At 42.5% G+C, this 23,285-nt stretch overlaps 1 protein-coding gene across 1 annotated transcript; it reads left to right on the top strand.

Annotated features, from left to right (window-relative positions):
- Positions 1 to 5,504: 5,504 nt before the first annotated feature.
- On the top strand, positions 5,505 to 10,729 carry LOC105879054 (uncharacterized). Its single transcript, XM_076004394.1, has 2 exons — positions 5,505 to 7,211; positions 9,724 to 10,729. The coding sequence occupies exon 1, from the start codon at positions 6,210 to 6,212 to the stop codon at positions 6,915 to 6,917; it is 708 nt and encodes a 235-aa protein (XP_075860509.1). The 5' UTR covers positions 5,505 to 6,209; the 3' UTR covers positions 6,918 to 7,211; positions 9,724 to 10,729.
- Positions 10,730 to 23,285: the final 12,556 nt, after the last annotated feature.

Raw genomic sequence — 23,285 nt, 5'->3', positions numbered from 1 at the left:
AACTCTCTTCAATTCTATGAAGTCGGAGAGTAGTAAGGAAGCTGCAGAAGAGAAGTGTGAAGCTGGCAGAGGTTGATGCATGAGGTTTAAGGAAACAAGCCATCTCCAAGACAGAAAATTATCCAGAAGATCTCGCTAAGATAATTGATGAGAGTGGCTATGATAAACAGCAGATTTTTCAATGCAGATGAAATAGCATTCTATTGAAAGAAGATGCTATTTAGGACTTATATAGCTAGAGAGGAAGAATCAGAACCTGGCGTCAAAGCCTCAAAGGACAGGCTCTCAGGTTAGGATCTAATGCAGCTGGTGACTTTAACCTGGAGCCAATGCTCATTTACCATTTTGAAAATCCTGGCGCCCTTAAGGATTATGCTAAAGCTACTCTGTCTATGCTCTATAAATGGAACAACAAAGCCTGGATGACAGCACATCTGCTTACAGCATGGTTTACTGAATATTTTAAGCCCACTATTGAGACCTATTCCTCAAAAAACAAAGATTCTTTTCAAAATATTACTGCTCATTGGCAATGCATCTAGTCACCCAAGAGCTCTGATGGAGATGTACAAGGAGATTAATGTTGTTTTCATGTCTGCTAACACAGCATCCATTCTGCAGCCCATGGAGCCAGGAGTAATTTTGGCTTTCAAGTCTTATTATAGCTGCCATAAGTAGTAATTCCTCTGATAGACCTGGGCAATGTATGTAAATTGAAAACCTTTAAAGGATTCATCACTCTAGCTGCCATTAAGAACATTTGTGTTTCATGGGAGGAAGTCAAAATATCAACATGAACAGGAGTTTGGAAGAAGTTGTTATCAGCCCTCATTGATGAATTTGAGGGGTTCAAAACTTCAAGGGAGGAAGTAACTTCAGTTGAGGTGGAAATAACAAGAGAACTGGAATTAGCCTGAAGATGTGACTGAATTGCTACAATCTCATGATAAAACTTGAACAGATAAGAAGTTGCTTCTTACAGATGAGCAAATAAAGTGGTTTTTGAGATGATTTCTACTCCTGGTGAAGATGCTATGCACACTGTTAAAATGACAACAAAGTATTTAGAATATTACATAAACTTAGTTGATGAATCAGTGGCAGGATTTGAAAGGATTGACTCAAATTTTGAAAGAAGTTCTACTGTGAGTAAAATGGTATTAAATGGCATTGCATGTTACAGAGAAATCTTTCATGGAAAAAGGAGTCCATTGCTGCAGCAAACTTCATTGTCTTATTTTAAGAAATTGCCACAGCCACCCTAATCTTCAGCAACCACCACCATGAGCCAGCCAGCAGCCATCAACATGGAGGCAAAACCCCAACCAGCAAAAAGATTATGACTCACTGAAGGCTTAGATGGTCATTGGCATTTTTAGCACTATTTTAAAATTGAAATGTGTGCATTATTTTTTAGACATAATGCTATTGCGCGCTGAATAGACTGCAATATAATATAAACATAACTCTTACATGCACTGGGCAACCAAAAAGTTTGTGTGTGACTTGCCTTATCACCATATTCACTTTATTGAGGTTGTCTGGAACTGAACATGCAATATCTCCAACATATGCATGTAGATTTCTATTTATTATAAATAACAGAATCTGTGGTATTCTATGATAGCAGTAGAAAGTGGACTAAAACAAGCCCTTCAATTAAATTATTTCTTTGTAGGCAGCATCTGCCCTCACTAAACAGTGAATGACATTATCCCATGTGTAAACTGCAGTATAATTTTATGAGACAAAAAATTCAAGTTGAAATCTCCAAATACTATCCCAGAACACCTTTAGAGACAAATTGAAATATTGTTTTGTTTCAAAATCATTGCTGTTGGCATAGTTTTGTTTTTACCCTTTATATTTGTTTCAAGAATACTATCATGACTTTAAAAACATTTGATGACCCACCTCCCTCCCATCATGTCTTGCAAAGCCACTGAAGAAAGATGGAAGTTAAACAGAGTCATGGTTTAAAGGTTCTATCAAAATTTCTGCACTTAGAGATTTCCACATGACATTTGGTTATTTCTTCTGATTTATTTAAGATCTTTTTATAGTCTGGTTCTCTTTGAAAAGAATCCCTATTTAAACTGGGACATCACCTTGATACGAAAAGAAATAACTGGACTCGTCATTGAACTAAAACTTGTTTTGGTAAATTTATGAGGAAGTAGAATAAATTTAAGACCTTATTTATTTAGTAGCTTGTTTTTTCAGATTTCCACTTTGGGCATGATATTTAGTTATTCCTTGAGAAAGAAATTCTAGAAAGACCTATCATATTTTTCTAAAAGGAGTCTTTAATCCATACAACTCCTTGTACTGAATAAGCAGATAAGTAAGCCCTGACTTGTGTTTTCTGACCCTGTAGATTTTCTCTATTGAGTGTCAGTAGCTGGTCCTGATTTCTACTTTGGGCATGACCTGATATTGATGATGAGATAGTATGTTTTAAAAATACTTTTAAAGAAGTTTTCACCCTGTACAATTAATGAGGAAATGCTGTATTTATCAAAGGCTTGCAAATTTTTTGGTTTGTTTTGGGGGCATTCCACAGTTTTCAAGTTATCTCAGACTACAGTTCAACAACATTCTTAAATAATGAAATACTTGCTTTTCAACTTCTAGGAAGTTTTTTATTTACTGCAAAAATATCCAGGCTAGGCCGAGTGCGGTGGCTCACGCCTGTAATCCTAGCTCTCTGGTAGGCCGAGGCGGGCGGATTGCTCGAGGTCAGGAGTTCAAAACCAGCCTGAGCAAGAGTGAGACCCCGTCTCTACTATAAATAGAAAGAAACTAATTAGCCAACTAATATATATAGAAAAAATTAGCCGGGCATGGTGGCTCATGCCTGTAGTCCCAGCTACTTGGGAGGCTGAGACAGAAGGATCACTTGAGCCCAGGAGTTTGAGGTTGCTGTGAGCTAGGCTGACGCCATGGCACTCACTCTAGCCTAGGCAACAAAGCGAGACTCTGTCTCAACAACAAAAAAAAAAATATCCAGCCTAATTTAGAGAGTGATGCATCTACTGAAAGACAGCCCTCTTACTTTCCTTCTCTGGGTTCTAACGTCCTCACAGAATTTCTTTCCTGGAAATATCTTTTTTGTCTACTAAAGAGTTAGCTTCTGTATAGGAAGCATCCATAAAGAAGAAAATTTATTAAATAGTTCCTTTTGGAAGGAAACTGGGTAATTTTATCTGTAACATATTTAACAAAACTAAAGTTTTAGTCTCTAAGATATTTGTTGAAAATAATCTAATTTACTAACTATATAATATGTCACTTTTGTAAAAGTATTTATAATACTAGTACATAGTTTTTAAAAACTCATATAATCATTAAAAGCATGTAATAAAACACAGCAGTCCCTGTCCTATCCATCTTCTCATTCTGGTCCTTAGATGTAACTCCTTTCAATTTTTTAACGTTTCCCCCAGCATTTACTTTCATATTTCTAAATAATATGCAAACTTTGCTATTTATCCAACAATTTTAGAGATTATCTAAACTATCTATCATCATGGTAGAGGAGGATTTGTACTCCCTCAATTTCTCTTAATCCATCCTTCCAGTACAATTTTTCACAAATCCATTTTCAGTGTTTTTCATTACTGTGACCATATATATATTTTATATATGTTAAAATATTTTATATTTTATAGATATATATTTTTACATCTAATTCAGGTGGTGTGAATGTATAGTGCTTGTTGGTTGGTATTCTCCACTCTGGGGCAATCAAGTGGCTGGCTTTTATTTTCATGTAACCCTAGAGGTCACGGTCTCTATAGAGATGACATTTTTTCCTGAGGCTGTTCATTTCTCTGTCTCCTGGTTATAAGATTATTGTTATTCTATTGAAATTCTCATTATTGTTATTCTGAAACTCAGAGGAAGAAAGAGAAAGAGGTTTTGTTACCAAAAGTTTTGTACTTGTCCCCAAGGCCAAATGAACAATGAGGACATGCAGTTTGAGGAAAAGGAAAGAGAAGTTTATTAATTTTCAGGCAATGAGGAGAATGGCAGACTCTTGTCTTAAAGTACCATCATCCTCCCTTTAATCAGAAATACAGAGCTTTTAAAGGGAGTTTTCAGCTTCAGGCTGTTGCTGTTAAACTATAGAAACTCTGGTGAGGACATTCTCCTGACTTCTGCCTGGACAATTCCATTGAGCCATCTCCTGTGGTTCAAAGAACAAAGGACACTGCCCTCTCCCTCTGATCACTGGCCTCAGGCAGGAATGCAGGTTTTAATTCCCAAAAGGAGTGTGTGTGGGGGGCAGGTGTTAAAGAGACAACTTGTAACACATTTTTTCCTTTTTTTAGGCCCTTACTTTTGTTACAGTTTTACCTTTCTGTATGCAGAATATCACTTACCTTGTTTTAAATCTGCTGTCTCATCCTCAGCTGCCTCTAACCCTGGTTCAGTTTCTCCAAAACATCCCCTCTGCTGCTAGTGTTGGGAAGAGGTGGGACCCTGACTACTTGTAGTGTGCATGGCAACCTGGGAATCTGACTGTTGCTTACGCAGACTTGCAAACATTCCCTCTGCTTTTGCTCCTTATCCACACCACCACCACCACCCACGCACACCTCACCCCTGCCTTCTGAGATTCCTAGCACCTCAAATTCACAAGCATTTCCAGGGTTCTGCAGGGAAAACCAGCTAATTCCCATTAGTATCTCCCTTTACAGGTACTCTTCCATCTTGCATGAGAGCAGGAGTTGAACTCCCTGTCTCGAAAGTAGTAAAAGAGCCTCAAGCTGGCATTCACTCTGATTAACTCTAATTGCATCCCTGGCTAGAAGGTGCTAAAGATGTCTGCCCTGGGCACTTTGTGTCCAGGCAGTAAGCTTGGGCAATCAATCTATACTCACACAGTATACTCTTCCCATCTTGGTGAATTGCCAGCAGGCACATGTTGCTAGAATTGGTACAGCTACCAGATGGAACTGTTACACCGAAATATCCAGGGCTGAATGCAATCCATCATTAATATCACCCCCAGGATTGTTACATATTTATGGTTTTCTGCATCCCTACATGGTGATAAAAAGTGAAGGACATACTCATTTTTTCGTATGGAAGCTGGGATAATTATCAAACCAACATATTCCATGCCTTTTTTTCCTGATCTGTTGTTTATATAAATATTGCTATTAAATCCAGAATGAAATAATGGGGTATAAAAAAATGATTAAGACTTGACCATTTCCTTTTATCTGAAAATTGTGGGATACAAGCTAACCGCTATCTTGGCTTCTGTACCTTAGCTTTTGTAATTCGCTTGCTTGCTTGCCACTTAGCCTGACTGAAGCCATCACAGGCTTCTACAAAGTAAAAACAAAACAAAACAAAAACAAGGCCCCAGGGAGGAAACCAGTAAGGCACTACCTGATAAGGTAGTGCAAAGTCCCTGGGACCTAGCCAACCAATCAATAAATCAATACACGGCCAGCGTGATCAGCGCCTGAACAGCTTGTGTGGCGTGTGTGAGGTCCAGGTAGGTCCCAGGTATCAGTTGTAACCAAAAACATGAGTTACTCAACAACCAGAAGTATAAAACCTGTGCTAAAACCTTGCCAAAGGTCCTTGTCTGAAGAGACCACTGAGCTGGTGCTCTGGGACCTAGACCCTAGCTTAAGCTGGCTTAAACAAACCTCCATTTGTTGCTTACGTTGGTGTGAGCTTGTTACTCTGACATTCTGTTCTGGGATACAGAATTCTTGGACACAACATTTGGGGGCTCGTCCGGGATTCCCATATTTCAGGACAGAATTAGAGTAAAGGAGGTTAGAATCCTCGATAGGACCGACAAGGGACCTAGGCGGATGCGCTGGTGAGTCGTTGGTCAGGGTCAGGAGGAGATGTCCACTGATCCTGGAGAGACTCCCTGTAGGCAACCTTGTAGCCCAGGGCTTGGTCGAGAGGGAGTCGAGGAAGAGGTCCGGACTAGGTTGGTGTTTGTGTGTCTTGTCGTCTCATCTTATTTGGTTTGGTTGATGTTGATGTTCTGTGCGTATTCCTCCCCTTAATGGCTCAAGATCTTTCTTTAGGACAACCAGAACAGGACCAGAGCGAGACCAGTGCGAGTGTCCTCTTTGTAAAATGAAGAAGCAGTGGAAGTCAGGTGACAAGAAGTCACCCGTGACAGTGCCCAAGCAGACAACTTAACTGTCCCTAATTTCTTTCTTGCAGGCATGGGACGGCCCCTCTCTACACCTCTGTCTATCCTAGCGAGCCATTTTAAGGATGTGAGGGCCAGAGCACACGACCTCTCCTTAGAGGTCAAGAAAGGAAAATTTGTCACTCTGTGTGAGGCAGAGTGGCCCGCCTTTGGGCTTGGATGGCCGCAGGAAGGATCTTTCCATGCCTCCCTCATTGAGGTGAAGGAGGTAGTTTTGGGCCATCACGGCCATCTGGACCAAATTCCTTACATGATAGTGTGGCAGGACTGGGTCCAGGATCCGCCACCCTGGCTAAAAACGATCCTGCCCGCCTCCAAAGAAAAAGCAAAGATTTTTGTCGCTAGAAATGCTAAGGAGAAGAATAAAGGTGGGCAGAAACCCTCCATGGGCTCACCACGGGTTCTGCCTGACTCCAATTTGTATCCAGACCTTACAGGTTTAGAATGGAATAAGCCCCCACCATATAACCCTGGGGCAGCCCCTGCTGCTCCTGCAGCTCAGGAGAGCACAGGACCGCCGGCAGAGGGACCAGCCTACGGGACCAGGCACTGGACTGGCCAGACCCCAGATCCAGAACCCGTAAAGCCACTCCCTCTGCAAGGACCTCCTGGGGTGGATGGGGGGCAGGCATGCCAGTATTGGCCCTTCTCCACTAGTGACCTCTACAACTGGAAGTCCCAGAATGCCAATTTTCCCAAAAACCCCGAGGGCCCTGATTAACCTTTTAGATTCTGTCCTTTACACGCACCAGCCCACATGGGACGACTGTCAACAGTTGCTTAAGGTCCTCATCACAACTGAAGAGAGAGAATCCAAGGAGAGGCACAGAAGCTGGTTCCGGGAGAGGACAGGAGGACCACCATCAACCCCCGAGTCATTGACCAGACCTTTCGCTTAGAGCCACCTTCTTGGGATTACAACGAGGCTGAAAGTAGGGAGCGTCTCCGGGTCTACCGCCAGACTCTGATGGCCGGTCTCCGAGCAGCGGCGTGAAAGCCAACCAATTTGGCCAAGGTAGGGGATGTTCAGCAGGGGCCCAAAGAGAGTCCGGCAGGCTACTTAGAGAAAATTATGGAGGCCTTTCGACAATACATACCTATAGATCCCTCTGTAGAGGAAAGCAAGGCAGCTGCTATGATGGCTTTTGTCAACCAGGCAGCCCCAGATATCAGGCGTAAAGTGCAAACGATAGACAGGATAAGTAAAAAAAAAAAACCCTACAGGACCTGCTAAAAGTGGCAAAAAGAGTCTACAATAACCAAGAGATGCCTGAGGAGAGGCTAAAAAGGATAAGGTTAGAGGACAAAAAAATTCCAGGCAAGAGAGGCCTGTAAAGCAAACAAAGAGATGGCCAAGATCTTGCTGGTAGCTATGGGGGGGGAGGACAGCTAGGGGCTAGAGGCCGAGAGCAACCCTGGAGAGAGAGGCTAGGCAGGGATCAGTGAGCCAACTGCAAGGAGCATGGACACTGGGGTCGAGACTGCCCCAAAAAGAAGGGGGGACGTAGACCGGAGTCCCCTGAAAAGGTTATGGTGGTGGGGCCAGTAGAAGATAAATAAGGGGATAGCCAAGAGAGTGCTCACCCAGATCCTGGGACCTTGGAGGCAACCAGTGGCATATCTGTCCAAAAAGCTAGACCTGGTAGCAGCAGGATGGCCGGCATGCCTGCAAATCATCGTAGCCACTGCCTTACTGGTCAAAGACGCCGACAAGCTCACCCTAGGTCAGCATTTGCAAATTACCACCCCTCATGCCATAAAAGGGATCTTAAAGCAGCCTCCAGGACGGTGGATTACAAACCCAAGGCTGATTCACCACGAGGGTCTCCTGTTAGACGATCCTCGCGTTGAGTTCCGGACTCTTGCAGTCCTACACCCCACCACGCTCCTGCCAGACCCTGAGCCCACAACGTCCGAGCACAGCTGCCTTTAAATCCTTGCTGAGACTCAGATGGCCCGGAGAGACCTACAAGATCGCCCCCTTACGAACAGCGACCTAATCTGGTTCGTGGAAGGGAGCAGTTTCGTCCAGGACGGTCACAGGTACGCAGGGGTGGCCATAGTAGATAAACAGGGCAAGCTTATCTGGGCAATGTGTCTTCCGCAGGGGACATTGGCTCAAAAGGCAGAACTAATTGCATTGACAAAAGCCCTCCGCCGGGCCCACGGAAAGAGGATGACAGTGTACACTGAGAGCCGCTACACCTTTAGAAAAAAAAAAAAGTTTCATTACAGCAGAGGGCAAGGACATCAAGCATAAGCCTGAAATCCTTCAGTTGCTGGAAGCCATTTTACTACCAAAGGGAGTAGCCGTGGTTCACAAGCCAGGTCAGCAAAAGGAAGATTCCTTAGAGGCTCAAGGTAATCGGGCTGCGGATGCCGGGGCAAAAAGGGCTGCAAAAGGGACGGCACAGACAGATATTCTGCACTCGAGCCTGCCACCTCTGGAGATGGGGGAACTGCCCACTCAGCCAGACTATTCAGACATGGACATAAAATGGGCTGAAAAAAAAGCTGCAGGCGACACAAGATAAGAGTGGTCAGTTACAAGATAAGAAACACCGCCTAGTGGTTCCCGAGGCCCTGGGCAGACACCTGCTAAAACACCTGCATCAGACAACGCACCTCAGCAAAAAAAAAAAAAAAAAAAAAAAAAACAAAGATGCTGCAGCTATGAGATACTGCCCAACTCAGATTTAAATCGCAAGGACAGGTGGCAGAAAACATCATCAGGAGTTGTGCCTGCCAGGCCATGCAGCCAGGGAGGGTCAGTGGGACCCATGCAGGTACCAGGGAAAGGAGCAGGCAACCAGGGATGTTCTGAAAAATTGACTTCACAGAAGTAAAACCAGGAAAATATGGGTACAAATATTTGTTAGTCATGGTAGATACCTTTTCAGGGTGGGTAAAAGCCTTCCCTACCAAGGGGAAAACTGCTTTAATAGTGGCCAAAAAGATATTAAAATAAATAGTTCCCAGATACAGGCTGCCAAAAGCCATAGGGTCAGATAACAGGCCAGCCTTCACTAGTTTAGTTAGTCAAGGGTTAGCTCAGGCACTGGGGACAGATTGGAAACTGCATTGTGCTTATAATCCCCAGAGCTCTGGGCAGGTAAAAAGAATAAACAAAACCTTAAAGGAGACTTTAACTAAATTGGTCCTAGAAACTGAGTGACCCTCCTTCCCTTCACCCTGTTAAGAGCCCGGATCACTCCCACTTAGGCTTAACCCCTTTTGAGATTGCGTATGGCACCCCGTCTCCTGTCATCCCAAAGATAAGCTCAGAGACCCTGCCTGAACACCCTCGAGAGGTATTGCAGGCTGTGCAGGCTCTGCAACGGGTCCACAGCCAGGTATGGCCGGCACTCCGAGCCCTTCACCAAACGGGAAAAGCAAACGACAAGTCTCCCTACCACCACTACCAATCAGGGGATTGGGTATGGGTAAAAAGGCATAACAGCAAGACCCTCAAGCCCAGGTAAAAGGGACCTTTTCAAATTATTCTTGTTACCCCCACTGCTCTTAAGGTTAATGGGGTAGCAACCTGGATCCACCACTCCCACGTGAGACTGGCTGGTGAGGACAAGCAAAAGCAACAGCGGAACGAGTAGAGGGCGACAGCAGACCCCAAAAATCCACTAAAGACCAGGCTGACCCACGTGACAGCTGCGGAGTATATGGGACTATTGACTCAGATTCTAGTAAAACTGCTGATCGCCCTTCTAGGACTCGGATTGGGACTAGTTACCCCAAAGACTTAGACTAAGCTGCAAAGATGGGGTTTGGTATTGTTCTATGTTTCATACACAAGTGCATTATAGATATTCTGCTCCTGGACCAAAGTTTTGCAGTTATAATTAATAATAAAAACCCACATCTGCCATATAAACTCACATAAAAAATAACTAACTTAAAAACCCATGAGGTTTATAATTGTATCTCAGGGACAGAGCCACTAAACACATGGTGGCCAGACTTATGTTTTAACCTAAAATAAATAAGGCCCGTGAGAGATGAGCAAACCTCTACCTCGCATGTAATAGCCAAATGATATCTTGGTCATTTGGCTAGCCTGGCTGCATGGGACCAGAGGGTTTCCATGAGCCCATATGGGTTTTATGCATGTCCAGGGTTTAAAAAAAAAAATGAGACGCACATGTAAAAAAAAAAAATCGAGTCCCTCTACTGTGCAGCCTGAAAGTGTGTGACCACAAATGACAGAGAGTAAAAATGGCAGGTACAACCTTTTTTTCATTAAAATGTCCTATGTCCAACCTTGCACTAAAAGCAGATATGCCAGAGACTGTAACCTGATACGTGTAAGATTTACAGAAAAAAAAAAAAAAAGATAAAAGGTAGATGTCAGGGCTGTCTTAAAAAAATATGCCTCTATCAAAGGCCATATTTCTGCTCCATAATACAAATCAAACTAAAAGTGGCTCGCATCTAAAAAGTCCTTGACTTCACTATCCAAAGTAGTACTACAAAACCAGAGAGAACTAGACCTTAGAGGGCTGTGTGCAGCCCTGGGGGGGGGGGAAATGTTGTTTTCATGCAGACCATACAAGAGTAGTCAAAAAAATCCATGGTTAAAGTTAGAGAGGGATTGACAAAGCAAAAACGAGAGAGAGAGCAGAACAAAAGATGGTTTGAGTCATGGTTTAATAGCTCCCCTTGGCTGACTACTCTGCACTCCACTCTACTAGGACCCCTAGTTGTGCTTATACTCATTTTAACATTTGGACCTTGCATTCTAAATAGATTAATTGCTTTTGTCTAAGAGCGAGCCAATACCGTACAGCTGATGGTGTTGAGACAACAACACCAGAGGCTAAATAGAGACTGCCTGGAGATGAGTGTTATGTTAGATGCAACTTAGGAGCAAGAGTGCTCGTAGGGACAGAAAGAAGGGAGGAATGTGGGATACAAGCTAACCGCTATCTTGGCTTCTGTACCTTAGCTTTTGTAATTCGCTTGCTTGCTTGCCACTTAGCCTGACTAAAGACATGACAGGCTTCTACAAAGTAAAAACAACAACAACAACAAAAAAAAACAAACAAGGCCCCAGGGAGGAAACTGGTAAGGCACTACCTGATAAGGTAGTGCAAAGTCCCTGGGACCTAGCCAACCAATCAATAAATCAATACACGGCCAGCGTGATCAGCGCCTGAACAGCTTGTGTGGGGTGTGTGGGGTCCAGGTAGGTCCCAGGTATCAGTTGTAACCAAAAACATGAGTTACTCAACAACCAGAAGTATAAAACCTCTGCTAAAACCTTGCCAAAGGTCCTTGTCTGAAGAGACCACTGAGCTGGTGCTCTGGGACCTGGACCCTAGCTCGAGCTGGCTTAAACAAACCTCCATTTGTTGCTTACGTTGGTGTGAGCTTGTTACTCTGACATTCTGCTCTGGGATACAGAATTCTTGGACACTACAAAAATAATCTTAATACACTAAATAAATAAAATCTTTAAATCTTATCCCATTTTTAGATCTTATTCCATTCTTTAAATCTTAAAAAGCAGGAGTGGAGGAATCTTTAGTGGTGACCCTTTTCTGGTAAAACAATACACACAATCTTAAAATACTAAAATCAATCTGAAACAATAGTAAAAAAACAAAACTCTAAATGTAATTCAAAGAAAGCTGCGATTTGGAGGTTAAAAATAGATGACGAGAGCATTGAGTGTACTGAAGTAGCGACATCCGTGTTACAGCTCACGGTGGGCATGATCTTTCCAAGAGGGGGGCTCTCTGGAGGACTTAGACACAATCTGACCACTAAAGGTGAAGATCCTCAGGTGTAAGTCTCACAGAGAAGAGACTTACATTTTCTCCTGTGTGACTTAGAGCAATTACAAGAGATTTTTGCATTTCAGTTGCTTTATCTGAACAATGGGCTTCCTACCTCCTTGTTGTGAAGATTAAAAGAGTAAAACTCTTAGATGAGTGTCTGGCACAATGTAACTGTTAACAATTATTATTATTACCTCACACCTAAGGAAAGAAGGAAATAGATGCTTAAAAACAAAGCAAGGGGGGGGGGCGTGGTGAGGGGCTGGAGGTGGTGAGGGGGGTGGAAGTGGTGCTCTTTGAATTAGCTAAAGCTGATGCCCTAATCAAACAGCCCAGGGCCTCTCCCTTCTGGCTCTAAATTGTATTTCAATTCAGGAAATTCCAGGATTGCATCAGCTGAGTAAGATAACTGGCCTGTGGGCTAACACTTTGCCTGCACGTGATGCTCTTACTATATTAGTCTGCCGTTCCAACATGAGTCACACAGATGAGCTACAGCTACTTTGCAGATGGAATAAAGTGTTTCATCAAGGTACAGGAACTGCCCTTTCTCCTTTTTTTCTCACCTTTAACCCGAAAATCATGTGGGATTAATTTCCTAAGCATTAGCTCTACATTTAACTCCAAATTATCCTTGCCGGTAGAGGAAAAGAAAGACACAGATGGGCATGAAGAATGACTGCTTCAGAAATCCCGTATAGTTTGTGACTTTTGTGTTTAGAATTTTATGTCTTGAGTATAGGTGCTTAATTGTCCTGGAAACATTCAAGACAAAATCAGTCTTGCTAGAAGGCTGACCTCAGAGAAGCCAGAAAATTTATCCCATCTTTCATCCCATAATCTAGTACAAAACCATGTTGTTTTCCTCTTCTGAGCTGGGATGAACTATAGCATCTGAATGGGGGAACCACCAGCCTAACTTGCCTGGTGGTTTTGTTTCACGCCCTTCCTGGGGAGATGGAAGATGGCTAATCATTCCTGACAGCTGCAGCAAATTGTGAATAGGGCCTCAATCTCTTTACCATTCTGAAGATCCCATGTGATAGAAAGAAATAGCAAAGAAAAGTGATATCACTTGGGAGTTTAAGAGTCTCATGCTCTACTTCAGGGGTCCCCAACCTTTGTGAGTTGTATGATTATTTCATTATGTATTACAATGTACTAATAATAGAAATAAAATGCACAATAAAATTAATGCACTTGAATCATCTCAAAATCATTTCCCTACTTCCGACATCTGTCCATGGAAAAATTATCTTCCCTGGTGCCAAAAAAGTTTGGGACCACTATTCTACTGACTGAGCTAGCCAGGCAATTTGGGAGTTTAAATTGTAATTTTTTAAATGGATAAATAGTATAGTTTACACTATATGGAAATCAACTCTTTGGTAAACTATTCCTGTGCCAATTGGTTGAGTTAAAAAGAAAAGTGGGGAGAAGAAATGAAGGGAAGGAGGGAGAGAGAAAGATTGGACTTAAAATCAGTGATAATTAAAAGATATATAGATATATATAGTGTTATTGTGTTGTAGTATTTTTTAATGAAATCTACCATGTGGTAAAACTCTGAATCATGATTTCAGTAAATCCCACTGCCAGTTCACATGAGATATGTTCTGTAAAGTTTAACCCTCCAACCTCAAGTATACAAACACTTTATCAGTGTATAAATTTAGAAATGCTGGCCTGAACATATGATTTCTAAAATAGAAGATGATACACTTTATGAATTTATATGTTCCATTTCATTATCTCTTTCTCCAAAACATAAATTCATGGCAAAACGTGCCATAATGAGTTATTTAGCCAAGCCAGTCTTTTTGACTTAAGCTTAGATGATGATATTTTCTCTAAGTAGATACATTTGTTGCCAACCTTACAGTTCTAGGTCCCCAAGTCAAAAGAAATTGGCACGGGACTGAAAAAGAAATTTATATGGGCAAGGCTTTACTGGGGCTTTTGTTCAAATAAAAGGGAGACGGTACTAGTTAAGAAGCAACCAGATTGGGTCTCCAAACAAGGGCTGGGGAACTCATAAAGGGGAGAGAGAGAGAAAGTTTAATGCCAGCGTTGAAATCTTAGCACGTGTAGAGGCAGAGTTTTGTGGACAGCTACCCCCCCTGCGATCATGCCTCTTCTTCATACATCGCATGTCTTGTTAGCATGTTAAATCTCCACCCTTGGACAGGATTCTTAGCATTGAAATGAGGAAAAAGATCTACAAGCGTTTGACTTTGGGCTTCATCTTGGCAGCAACCAGTTTGTGCTGGCATTGGCGAGGGCCAGCGGACCACTGCTCCAATGGTTGCCATGTCCTATTAAAGGAGGTAGAACTACCTTCCATTGAAGCTGGGTGGTAATCATTTTCAAAGCTTTTGTTCAGATTGTATGCAGACTTCAGCTCTGGCTCAAGGCTCAGACAAGTAGCCAAAGTTCCCCTCCTACTCTGGCTCACTTTGCTGTTGTCAGTTGTGGAAATAAAGCTGGGTTTGGGATGGAAGTCCCTCTTTGCATTCAGAAGCCATCCATAGGCCAGTTATTTTTGCCCGGTCCTGCATTTTTTTTCTTTCAAAATTAAGTTTTATTATAAGAGAAATACATAGCTGTGGTTGAAAACACACGAAAAATGTGTATTCCACTCCTCAGAAATAACTTTGTGTGTAAGCTTTTAGATTTTAATGCATATGATTTGTTAATAAATGTAACTATTAGGTACATAGCAAGGGATTCCAGGTCTCCTAGGGACAAAAGTGGTGAACTGTTTCAGTTCAACCCCCAAATAAGCTTTCAGAGAGACTCATGGGAGATTCCCATGCTCAGTAAGACTCAGGTCATAAACTCCCAACTGTCCAATCAAAGTGGTTTCATGGTGACATCTGAGCCATGGAGAGGTCCCTATCAGAACACTATAAAACAAGACCCAGACCATAACCAAGCTCTCTCTCTTTTTGCTATGACAATCAGTCTGGTCCTCATCTATGGCCTTCGTATCTAGCTCTGTAAACCTATATTTTGCTCTTGGCTCTATAATCCTATCTTTCTTTCCTCAATAAACCTCACTTTTATGCTTGCCATACTTTGGTGTGTCTGGTCATATTTTGGCCATGATCACACCAAGAACCAACATTTCAGACTGCAACCCAACGTATTCATAGTCTACAAATTAAGTAGCCTAATTTTTTCACTTGCAGTCTCTCATTGACATCTTCCCTCTTAAGCTAGAAAGATATAAACACCTCAAATTGCTGTAATAATCTTCCCACCTCTGCCTCCTTAATAGCTGGAACTACAGGTGTGTGCCACTACAACTGGCTAAATTTTTTTTTTGTAGAGCTAGAGTCTCGCTATGTTGCCCAGGCTGGTCTTGAACTCCTGGCTTCAAGTGATCCTTCACCTTGACCTGCCAAAGTGCTGGGATGACAGGTGTGAGCCACTGTCCCTGGCCCATATTTAAAATATTAACATGTGTTAGATTATTTTCCAGAAAGATCGTTCCAAGGCACCATACAACCAACTTTGCCTACCTGGGGATTTATTGATATTTTTAATCTTTGTCAGTTTGATAGATTGAAAATAATCCTCTGTTGTTACTTTCATTTGAATTTCTTTGATTATTAGTGAAGTTGAGAAACTTGCTTACAAGCCAATATTCTGTTGTTGTTGGAACTGCAAGGGGGTTTTGGCCTAGGTCCAGTTGCTTGTACCACAAAGAACCAATTATCGAGATAATGAGGATTGCAAAGGAAGAAAGGAATTTTTTACTATGACAGACATCTCTGTGTCTTGTCAGGAGAACAGGAGAAGCTGCCTCACATCAGTCTCTTCGACTAACAGAGATCATGGCTTTTATAAGGAGGGACTAAATGCGCCGGGACAGGCAGTGGGGGATGGTCAATCTTGGCGTCAGGAAGTCTGCCCAGGAGACTTCAGAATCTCAGCTCCTTTGTCTCGCAGAAAATCTGCCATTTCTGGGAAACAACTCAAAAGGTCAAGCAGTTAGCTAGGGGAGAGGATTATTAAAAAACATATAAGGGGCATTGACATTTGTTCAGAGAGCCAGTTACACTATCTTCCAAGTCAACTGTAAAGTAAGTCAGTACAGTGCTGGCTGAAGTGGAGATTCTAACTGGGCTGTTTATTGAGCAGGTAAAAGCTGGGGAGATCTGTAGCTCCAAAGAATCACGTAACTGCAGAGTTGACTGGGACCTTAGAGATCATCTAGTTTAATTTTGAGTAATGCAGTGGTTTGATTGATTTCCTTTCCAAAAAGCTGTGGAAACTGCATGTCACTAACACTGGAGAACTCAGATAAAACAATAGTGAGGTGAGCAAGACAGTGGCAGAGAGAGGGGGAAACCTAGGCTGGGCAGGAAAGATGAAAACCCATCAGAGGGCCGTGCACAGAGAAGGGGGAGAAATGGGGAGTCCTCCCCTCTGGGTGACTGCTGTGCGGCTTCTTCCAGGAAGGGAGGCAAACCAGGTCAGTGGGGACAGTGGTGAGAGCCATGAGGACAAAGCCATGGGTGGGAGAGTGGGTTCTCTAGATCCGGGCAACTGGAGCCTGCTGCCGGGGACAGATGGGCTGGAAGCTGTTCCCAGGCAGGCTGGTGTTGGAGTCCAGAGGAGAAGTCAAGAAAACACATCCCTAACAGAGGCTGGGAGCTCATGATGTCAGATGGGGAGGTACGAGACAGTAATTTTTTTAAAAAATGGAATTCAGCCAATACTGTTAGGTATAGCTGACAATTTGGGGTGGGTATATGTTTGGGGCCAGAGAGAGGACTTCACTCCATGGATTTGTTAGTTACAGCTGATTCTCAGACAGGTCTGATGATATCCTGACTTTTTTTTTTATTTATTTTTTTATTTTTTTATTTTTTTCTTTTCTTAAACCTAAGGTATGAAATGACTTTTTTTTTTAAAGACTATCATATCTGTGTGGTGAAAGTTCTAGACTTTGGAGGGTGTTTGAAGCCGCTCATTTCAGCTTTTTAGCTACGCAGGACCCTTCCCTTCTGAACTTTAAGAATATAGATGCTCCTGTACCCGTGTTGAGTTGATTACATGCTGAGCCTAATAATATTCTTCTTGCTCTTCTTTGATCACTGACAGAGAAGTAGGTGCTTCCTCCAAGGAAAAGATTGCTGTTCTGGGGTATAAGGACAGAGATATAAAACCACTGAAATGAGATGGTTAATGCCCACAGAAGGCTTAGTTCTTCTAGATTTATTTGCCCCACGCAATCATAATGAAACCACAGTGTGGAGAGCGGGGGTAGCGCCCAATAGCCAGGTGGTCCTGGGCGAGAGGGATGGTGATGGAATCTTCCATGCTGACCTCTGGTAGGTGGGCACACACTGCAGCTTGCCTCAAAGCCTTTGCTGGTGCGGCAGGAGCCAGAGATAAGGGTACCTGTGGGGAATACAGCACAGCCTGCATCTTGACAAAATGCCTGCCACTTTTGTTCAGTCCTGGCCATGGCCTTGAAGACTATTGACGCTGAACCATGGGTTGCTCAGAGCTGTCAATGCCACCCAGCCAAAGATCCCCAGGGACACCCCTGCAGTTCCACAGTTGGATTTATTGCTCCCCTGTGAACAGGGGAGACCACACATGGTGTGTACTTCAGTAACAGTGGGATGTTTGGAAAGACCTACTCTAGAATTTGGGTTCTTTTTTTGTTTTGTTTTTGAAACAGAGTCTCGCTTTGTTGCCCAGGCTAGAGTGAGTGCCGTGGCATCAGCCTAGCTCACAGCAACCTCAAACACTCCTGAGCCCAAGCATTCCTTCTGCCTCAGCCTCCCGAGTAGCTGGGACTACAGGCATGCACCACCATGCCCAGCTAATTTTTTCTGTATGTATTAGTTGGCTAATTAATTTCTTTCTACTTATGGTAGAGACAGGGTCTCGCTCTTGCTCAGGCTGGTTTCGAACTCCTGACCTGGGGCAATCCGCCCACCTCGGCCCCCCAGAGTGCTAGGATTACAGGAATGAGCCAGAATTTGGGTTCTTGTTAAGGTAATTTTAGGGAGCGCTCAAGGATGGGCTTTGCTCTGGATTGGAGACTGTCAACAAATAGGGGTAATTCTAGGATTGGGTATCTTTTTTTTTTTTTTTTTTTTTTTGAGACAGAGTCTCACCGATTGCCCAGGCTAGAGTGCCTTGGCATCAGCCTAGCTCATAGCAAACTCAAACTCCTGGGCTCAAGCAATCCTCCTGCCTCAGCCTCCCGAGTAGCTGGGACTACAGGCACGTGCCACCATGCCCGACTAATTTTTTCTACACATATTTTCAGTTGGCCAATTAATTTTTTTCTGGTTTTAGTAGAGATGGGGGTCTTGCTCTTGCTCAGGCTGGTCTCGAACTCCTGACCTTGAGCGATCCGCCTGCCTCAGCCTCCCAGAGTGCTAGGATTACAGGAATGAGCCACTTCGCCTAGCCGTAGGATTGGGTATCTTAATGACTCTTGTCTAGAAGGAGGGAAGATGAATAAAGCTAAAGCTATCATTGGTGAAACAGCAGCCGTCGCTCCTATTAGCTAGGGGAGGCACATGTTTGGTTGCTCATTTTTGTGGTTAGGGTGATGTTCAAATTTTGTCTGTGTTCAGACATGGTTATGGAGTGGTCCCATTGCTGTCTGGATCCATCCTGGTCATAGGCCAGCCTTGTCTGATGTTGTCACTCTGTGAAATGGTTTATGTTCAACAGGAAGATATCAAAGCATAGCTGTGGGTACCAGGGCAGCTCTAAGTGTCAGGGGCTTCTTATCTCTCTCTCTCTGTCACAAATTTCTGGTGAGGAGCAGCATTTTTTAAGATCACATGGGGCAACATGAGAACAAGGCTGTGACTGGAAGGGGTGTGAGAGTACCCTGCAGCGGGGAAGGATGGCAGGAAGCCATGGACAGGCTGGAGTTGGCCTCTGAGAAGTCAGACAAGCTGGTTGGGAACACACGGTGAGCAAGCTTGAGTCTTTCAGTATCTGAGATGGCAAACAAATCAGGAAGTCACAGGTGAGGAATAGATGCTGCGAGAATCAAGAAGAAATAGGGAAGGAACGGATTCCTAGGCAGGTATACTACTGGGAATCAGGATTCTTATATAGCCAATCAGGAGTGATCAGTTCAATCACTGAATGGTTGGTGCCATTGACTCATGTCAATGACGAGGACTGTGCCTCTGACCAGTTCTATCAGATCCTGGGAGCTGTGGACTAAAAGCCACTGAATGCTTCAAAAATGAAATTTGTATTACTTGACCAGTCTCGAAATGTTCATCTTCCCTAACCAGCACCACATTAATTGTGAACTAGACCAGAAAATAAAAACTGAATGGTAATACCTAAGGTAGGGTTGGCAGATTTAGGAAAAATTTTAGGTAGAAAGATAGATAGATAGAGATATGTCTCCAGTTAAATTTGAACTTTGGATAGACTTCAAATGTGTAGCATTTGGGAATATTTATACTAAAACAAAATATTTACTGTTTATCTCAAATTCAAATTTAACTGTCCTGTATTTTATCTGGCAACCCTAACCCAGGAAGGTTAGAACCACAAGATAATTTAGCCTAGAAGAGAGATGGTGTTCAGCCAAAGGGAATAGGTTAAACAGTGCACTAAAATACCTGACCACGAGACAGGGGGTCCTAAGGGAGCCTGTGACAGGCCCCTCTTTTGACAGAAAGGTGTCACCTGAGGATGTGGGAATTTTTAAATCCATAAAGCTAATTAGGATTATTAGCATCACTATTCAAACTGTTTTGATGCTTTCAAAACTTTCCATCAGTATGTCCTTCTGGTGTTTTCCCTTAGCTTATTATCAAGTGTCTTTTGATCCATCCAGCATATGTTAGCCATGCTAAGGTGCTAAGTAAGGGCATTTATAAAATTAGCCTAACAAGGTCCCAACCAGATCTAATAAAGCAACATTACAGTAAAGGCAGAGTTAAGAAGAAGAAGCAATGTGTCCCTTTCCCGGTTGAAAACAATTAACATAGTGAGGAACATAATATCCTTCCAAGTTTAGTCAGAGATCTAATATAGTACAATTAAAATACTGATAAAACCTCTATAGAAAATAGCTAACGATTTACAGAAAAATAAAAAGTAATTCCAGACACTAGTTCTGGTGGAAAAATAGCCTTTTAAATTATAAAACAATTACATATATTTTTTTAATTTTCTCTAAACAGAAATAGAGCCTAATGGGTCTACAGCCTTATTACCCTGAATGTGCCCGATCTCATCCGATCTTGGAAGTTAAGCAGGGTCGGGCCTGGTTAGTACTTGGGTGGGAGAAATAGAGGTTATTGATAGAGAGAATGTAAAAAAAGATCCAAACAGCAAAAAATTGTAAATGAGTGGCTGTATTGGACTTTCTTTCCTCCTAACTCTGTTCTTTATATTCTCATTTCCTTTTCACCCTCTCCCCACACCCACTGTCCCTCAAATGGAAAGAAATTCTTGTTGGGACTTTGCACCAAAAATTGCTATGAGAAGTGGTCAGTGCCTGCAAAGGAGCTTCACTCCGCAGGACCCAAAGGAATGAAACCTCTTCCTGAGATGCAAAAGCTCTCCCCCAGCAGCCACTGCTGCTCCAGGAATAAGAAGGACTTCAGGACTCCAGCCCTCTAGGACAAAGCCTAGGTCTTTGGAGAAATATGAGAGAATAAAAAACCAAAAAAACCAAAACACACACAGGGTCACTGAGGGAGGAGGAAAAGGAGGCCAGAGGAAGAAGGAAAGTCCTGGATAGTCATGCAAGATAGATTCTGGACTGGTAGGGGTGAGGGGAAACTTACCCTTTCTCGAAAGTTCACTGAAAGATCAACTCACAATTGAGGCAGATTAATAAGAGAAAGGTTTATTGACCATCCCCATGGGGAGAATCAGAGAGTGATTACTCAATATCCCAGTGAAGTTCAGATGTTTTTATACCTGTCGTTTTGGAAGGGAGGGGAAATGAGGAGTACAGGTAATTCTATTTAGGAGTGACAAATGGTGCCAGGGAGGATGAATGTGTGGGAAAACAGATGGACTTGTAAATGATTCTCTTTGCAAATTAAATTAAGCTGAGGGACAGGTATTAAATTTAAATGATTTGGGCCAGGTCTGGTTGCATTCTTGACCCTCTTTCCTGCAGATACATTGAGATAACAGGGAGAGGAAGGGAAGTCAATTGCCCTGCCCGCTTTGATCTTTTGATCCACCAGTGTGGTTTATGCAGATAGAGGGAAAGCCCCCTCCAATGCTGTTTTTGATCTTGAAGGGCCTGTAATTCAAAATACTCTTTATACCAAGGAGTCATATTTTGGGGTGAAATTTCCTGAGCTCCTTCAAATAAAAGATAACTAAACATTGTCCATTAAGAAAAAAACAACAACCCCCCCCCCAAAAAAAAAACCCACAATCTTTTAAAGAATTAAAGTTAGTTTTATTCAGAAATCTTACAGAGGGCTATAGATGGAGGACTACAGCCAGGGAGGAGTCTTTCAGAAGGAGTTTGTCAGACTGCTCCAGACAGTGTTTTAGTTTATAGCTTATATACGGGTATGTGCACAGAAGTTACGTCAAACTTGCCCGGAAGTGACGTTAAAGCAGAATCACATCAAGGTTTGGGCTGTGAGAGTACGTCTGGTTATAGATTACAGAGGTATAATCACTCACCCTGTCAGACGTTATCTATGTGTAGGAAAAGAGGAGGACTGGGGTCAGCTATCTTTTAAGGAATAGAGTGACTCAGGCAGGAGACATGGGGGCCCTGTCTCTCTCCTGTTGTGTCTTCAAAGCATTCTTCTGGACAGCTTTGCATCATTACAGAGCGAGGGGCTTGTGAAATTACACTGGCAAGCAGAAACTGGCAAACACAAACATAGTTTCTTACATTTGCTATTTTGTCTTACAACATGAAAAGCAATGTTTTGCACGACCCTTTGTACCACACATGTCCCTCACACAAAGCGTATTAACGTGCACTGCAACGTGGTCAAAGCAAATTCCAGAAGCGTGTCTGTGGTGTGCCACCTCCTGCATCAAAAAGAAAGGAAAAGAATATACACTCATTTTTACTTATAGCTGCACTGAAAGGATACATTAGAAAATAAGAAAAGTGATTACAAGTCGAGGACAGGGGAGATGAGGTGAATAGGGCATGACTGTTAGAAAGACTTCAATGCATACTTCTAGAACATTGTATTATGGAAAATTTCAAATATAAAAATAAAAAGAATAGATGCAGCTTCAATAATGATAAATGTTTTTTTATTAACTTTATTTCACTATTCCCCTACATATTTTTAGAAAATTTATTAAAATTCCACTTAAAAATTTTTTGTTCCATAGAATATTTACCATTTGAAATAAATTTACAACTAGTTTAAAAAGGGATTTATTGAACACCATAGTTTTAGGCTAAAAAAAAAAGGGATTTAGGAAAAAAAGATGAGAGGAAAACATTTGGAGACAAGTTTAGATAGCTTTTTTTTTTTTTTTTTAAGTTTTATTGTAAAGGGGAAGTGAGAATTCAGGAGACTGAAGTAAGGTTCAGGTTTGTTGTGCGGTTGTTTTTTAAGGTGGGAGACGTTAATGATGTTTTGTATGCTGATGGGGAAAAGTCCAGTTGAGAAGGAAATTCTAATAATGCAGGACAGAAACAGATTCTAGAGCAGGTGAGGAATGGAATCTGGATCCCTGAAGGAAGGGGCTGCCCTTGGCTGGGAGCAAAGGCCACTCACCCACAGGACAAAAGCAGAATAAGAGTCACAGATGCAAATATGTAGAGAAGGCCACAGGAGCATATAGGATAACTCCAATCTTTCTGTTTTCTATTTTTTATTTCAGGCTCAGAAAAATATTTTTCACTCCAAAACGAAAAAAAAAAAAAGCACATACTTGAGCCTCATTACTTACAAATTCCAAGTTTGAGAATTTGCCTACTGACTGGAATTTATTTATAACCAACAAATCAATGCTAGCAATGTTTTTGCTGTCATTTGCAGACACATGCATGTGCAGAATGGCTCACTGGGGCTGTTCCCATCTGAGGTCCATGCCCTGCCTGGCTTTCGTTCTCATACTGCAAACAAGCTTCCTTTCTGAGGTCCATTTAGTGCCACATCTTCATATTTTTGTGTTTCTTGTTGGTGATTTCACTGTTTAAAATGGCCCCCAAGCATAGTGCTGAAGCGCTATTTTGTTTTCCTAACTGCAAGAAGGCCTTGGTGTGTCTGAGGGAGAAAATACATGTGTTTGATAAGCTTCCCGCAGCTGTTGAGTCATTGTGCCATTCACTGTGA

The sequence above is a fragment of the Microcebus murinus genome, chromosome 6, assembly GCF_040939455.1.
Source record: "Microcebus murinus isolate Inina chromosome 6, M.murinus_Inina_mat1.0, whole genome shotgun sequence".
Lineage (NCBI taxonomy): Eukaryota > Metazoa > Chordata > Mammalia > Primates > Cheirogaleidae > Microcebus > Microcebus murinus.
Note: the sequence above shows the minus strand (reverse complement) of the source record. Positions and strands in the feature narration are given on the sequence as shown.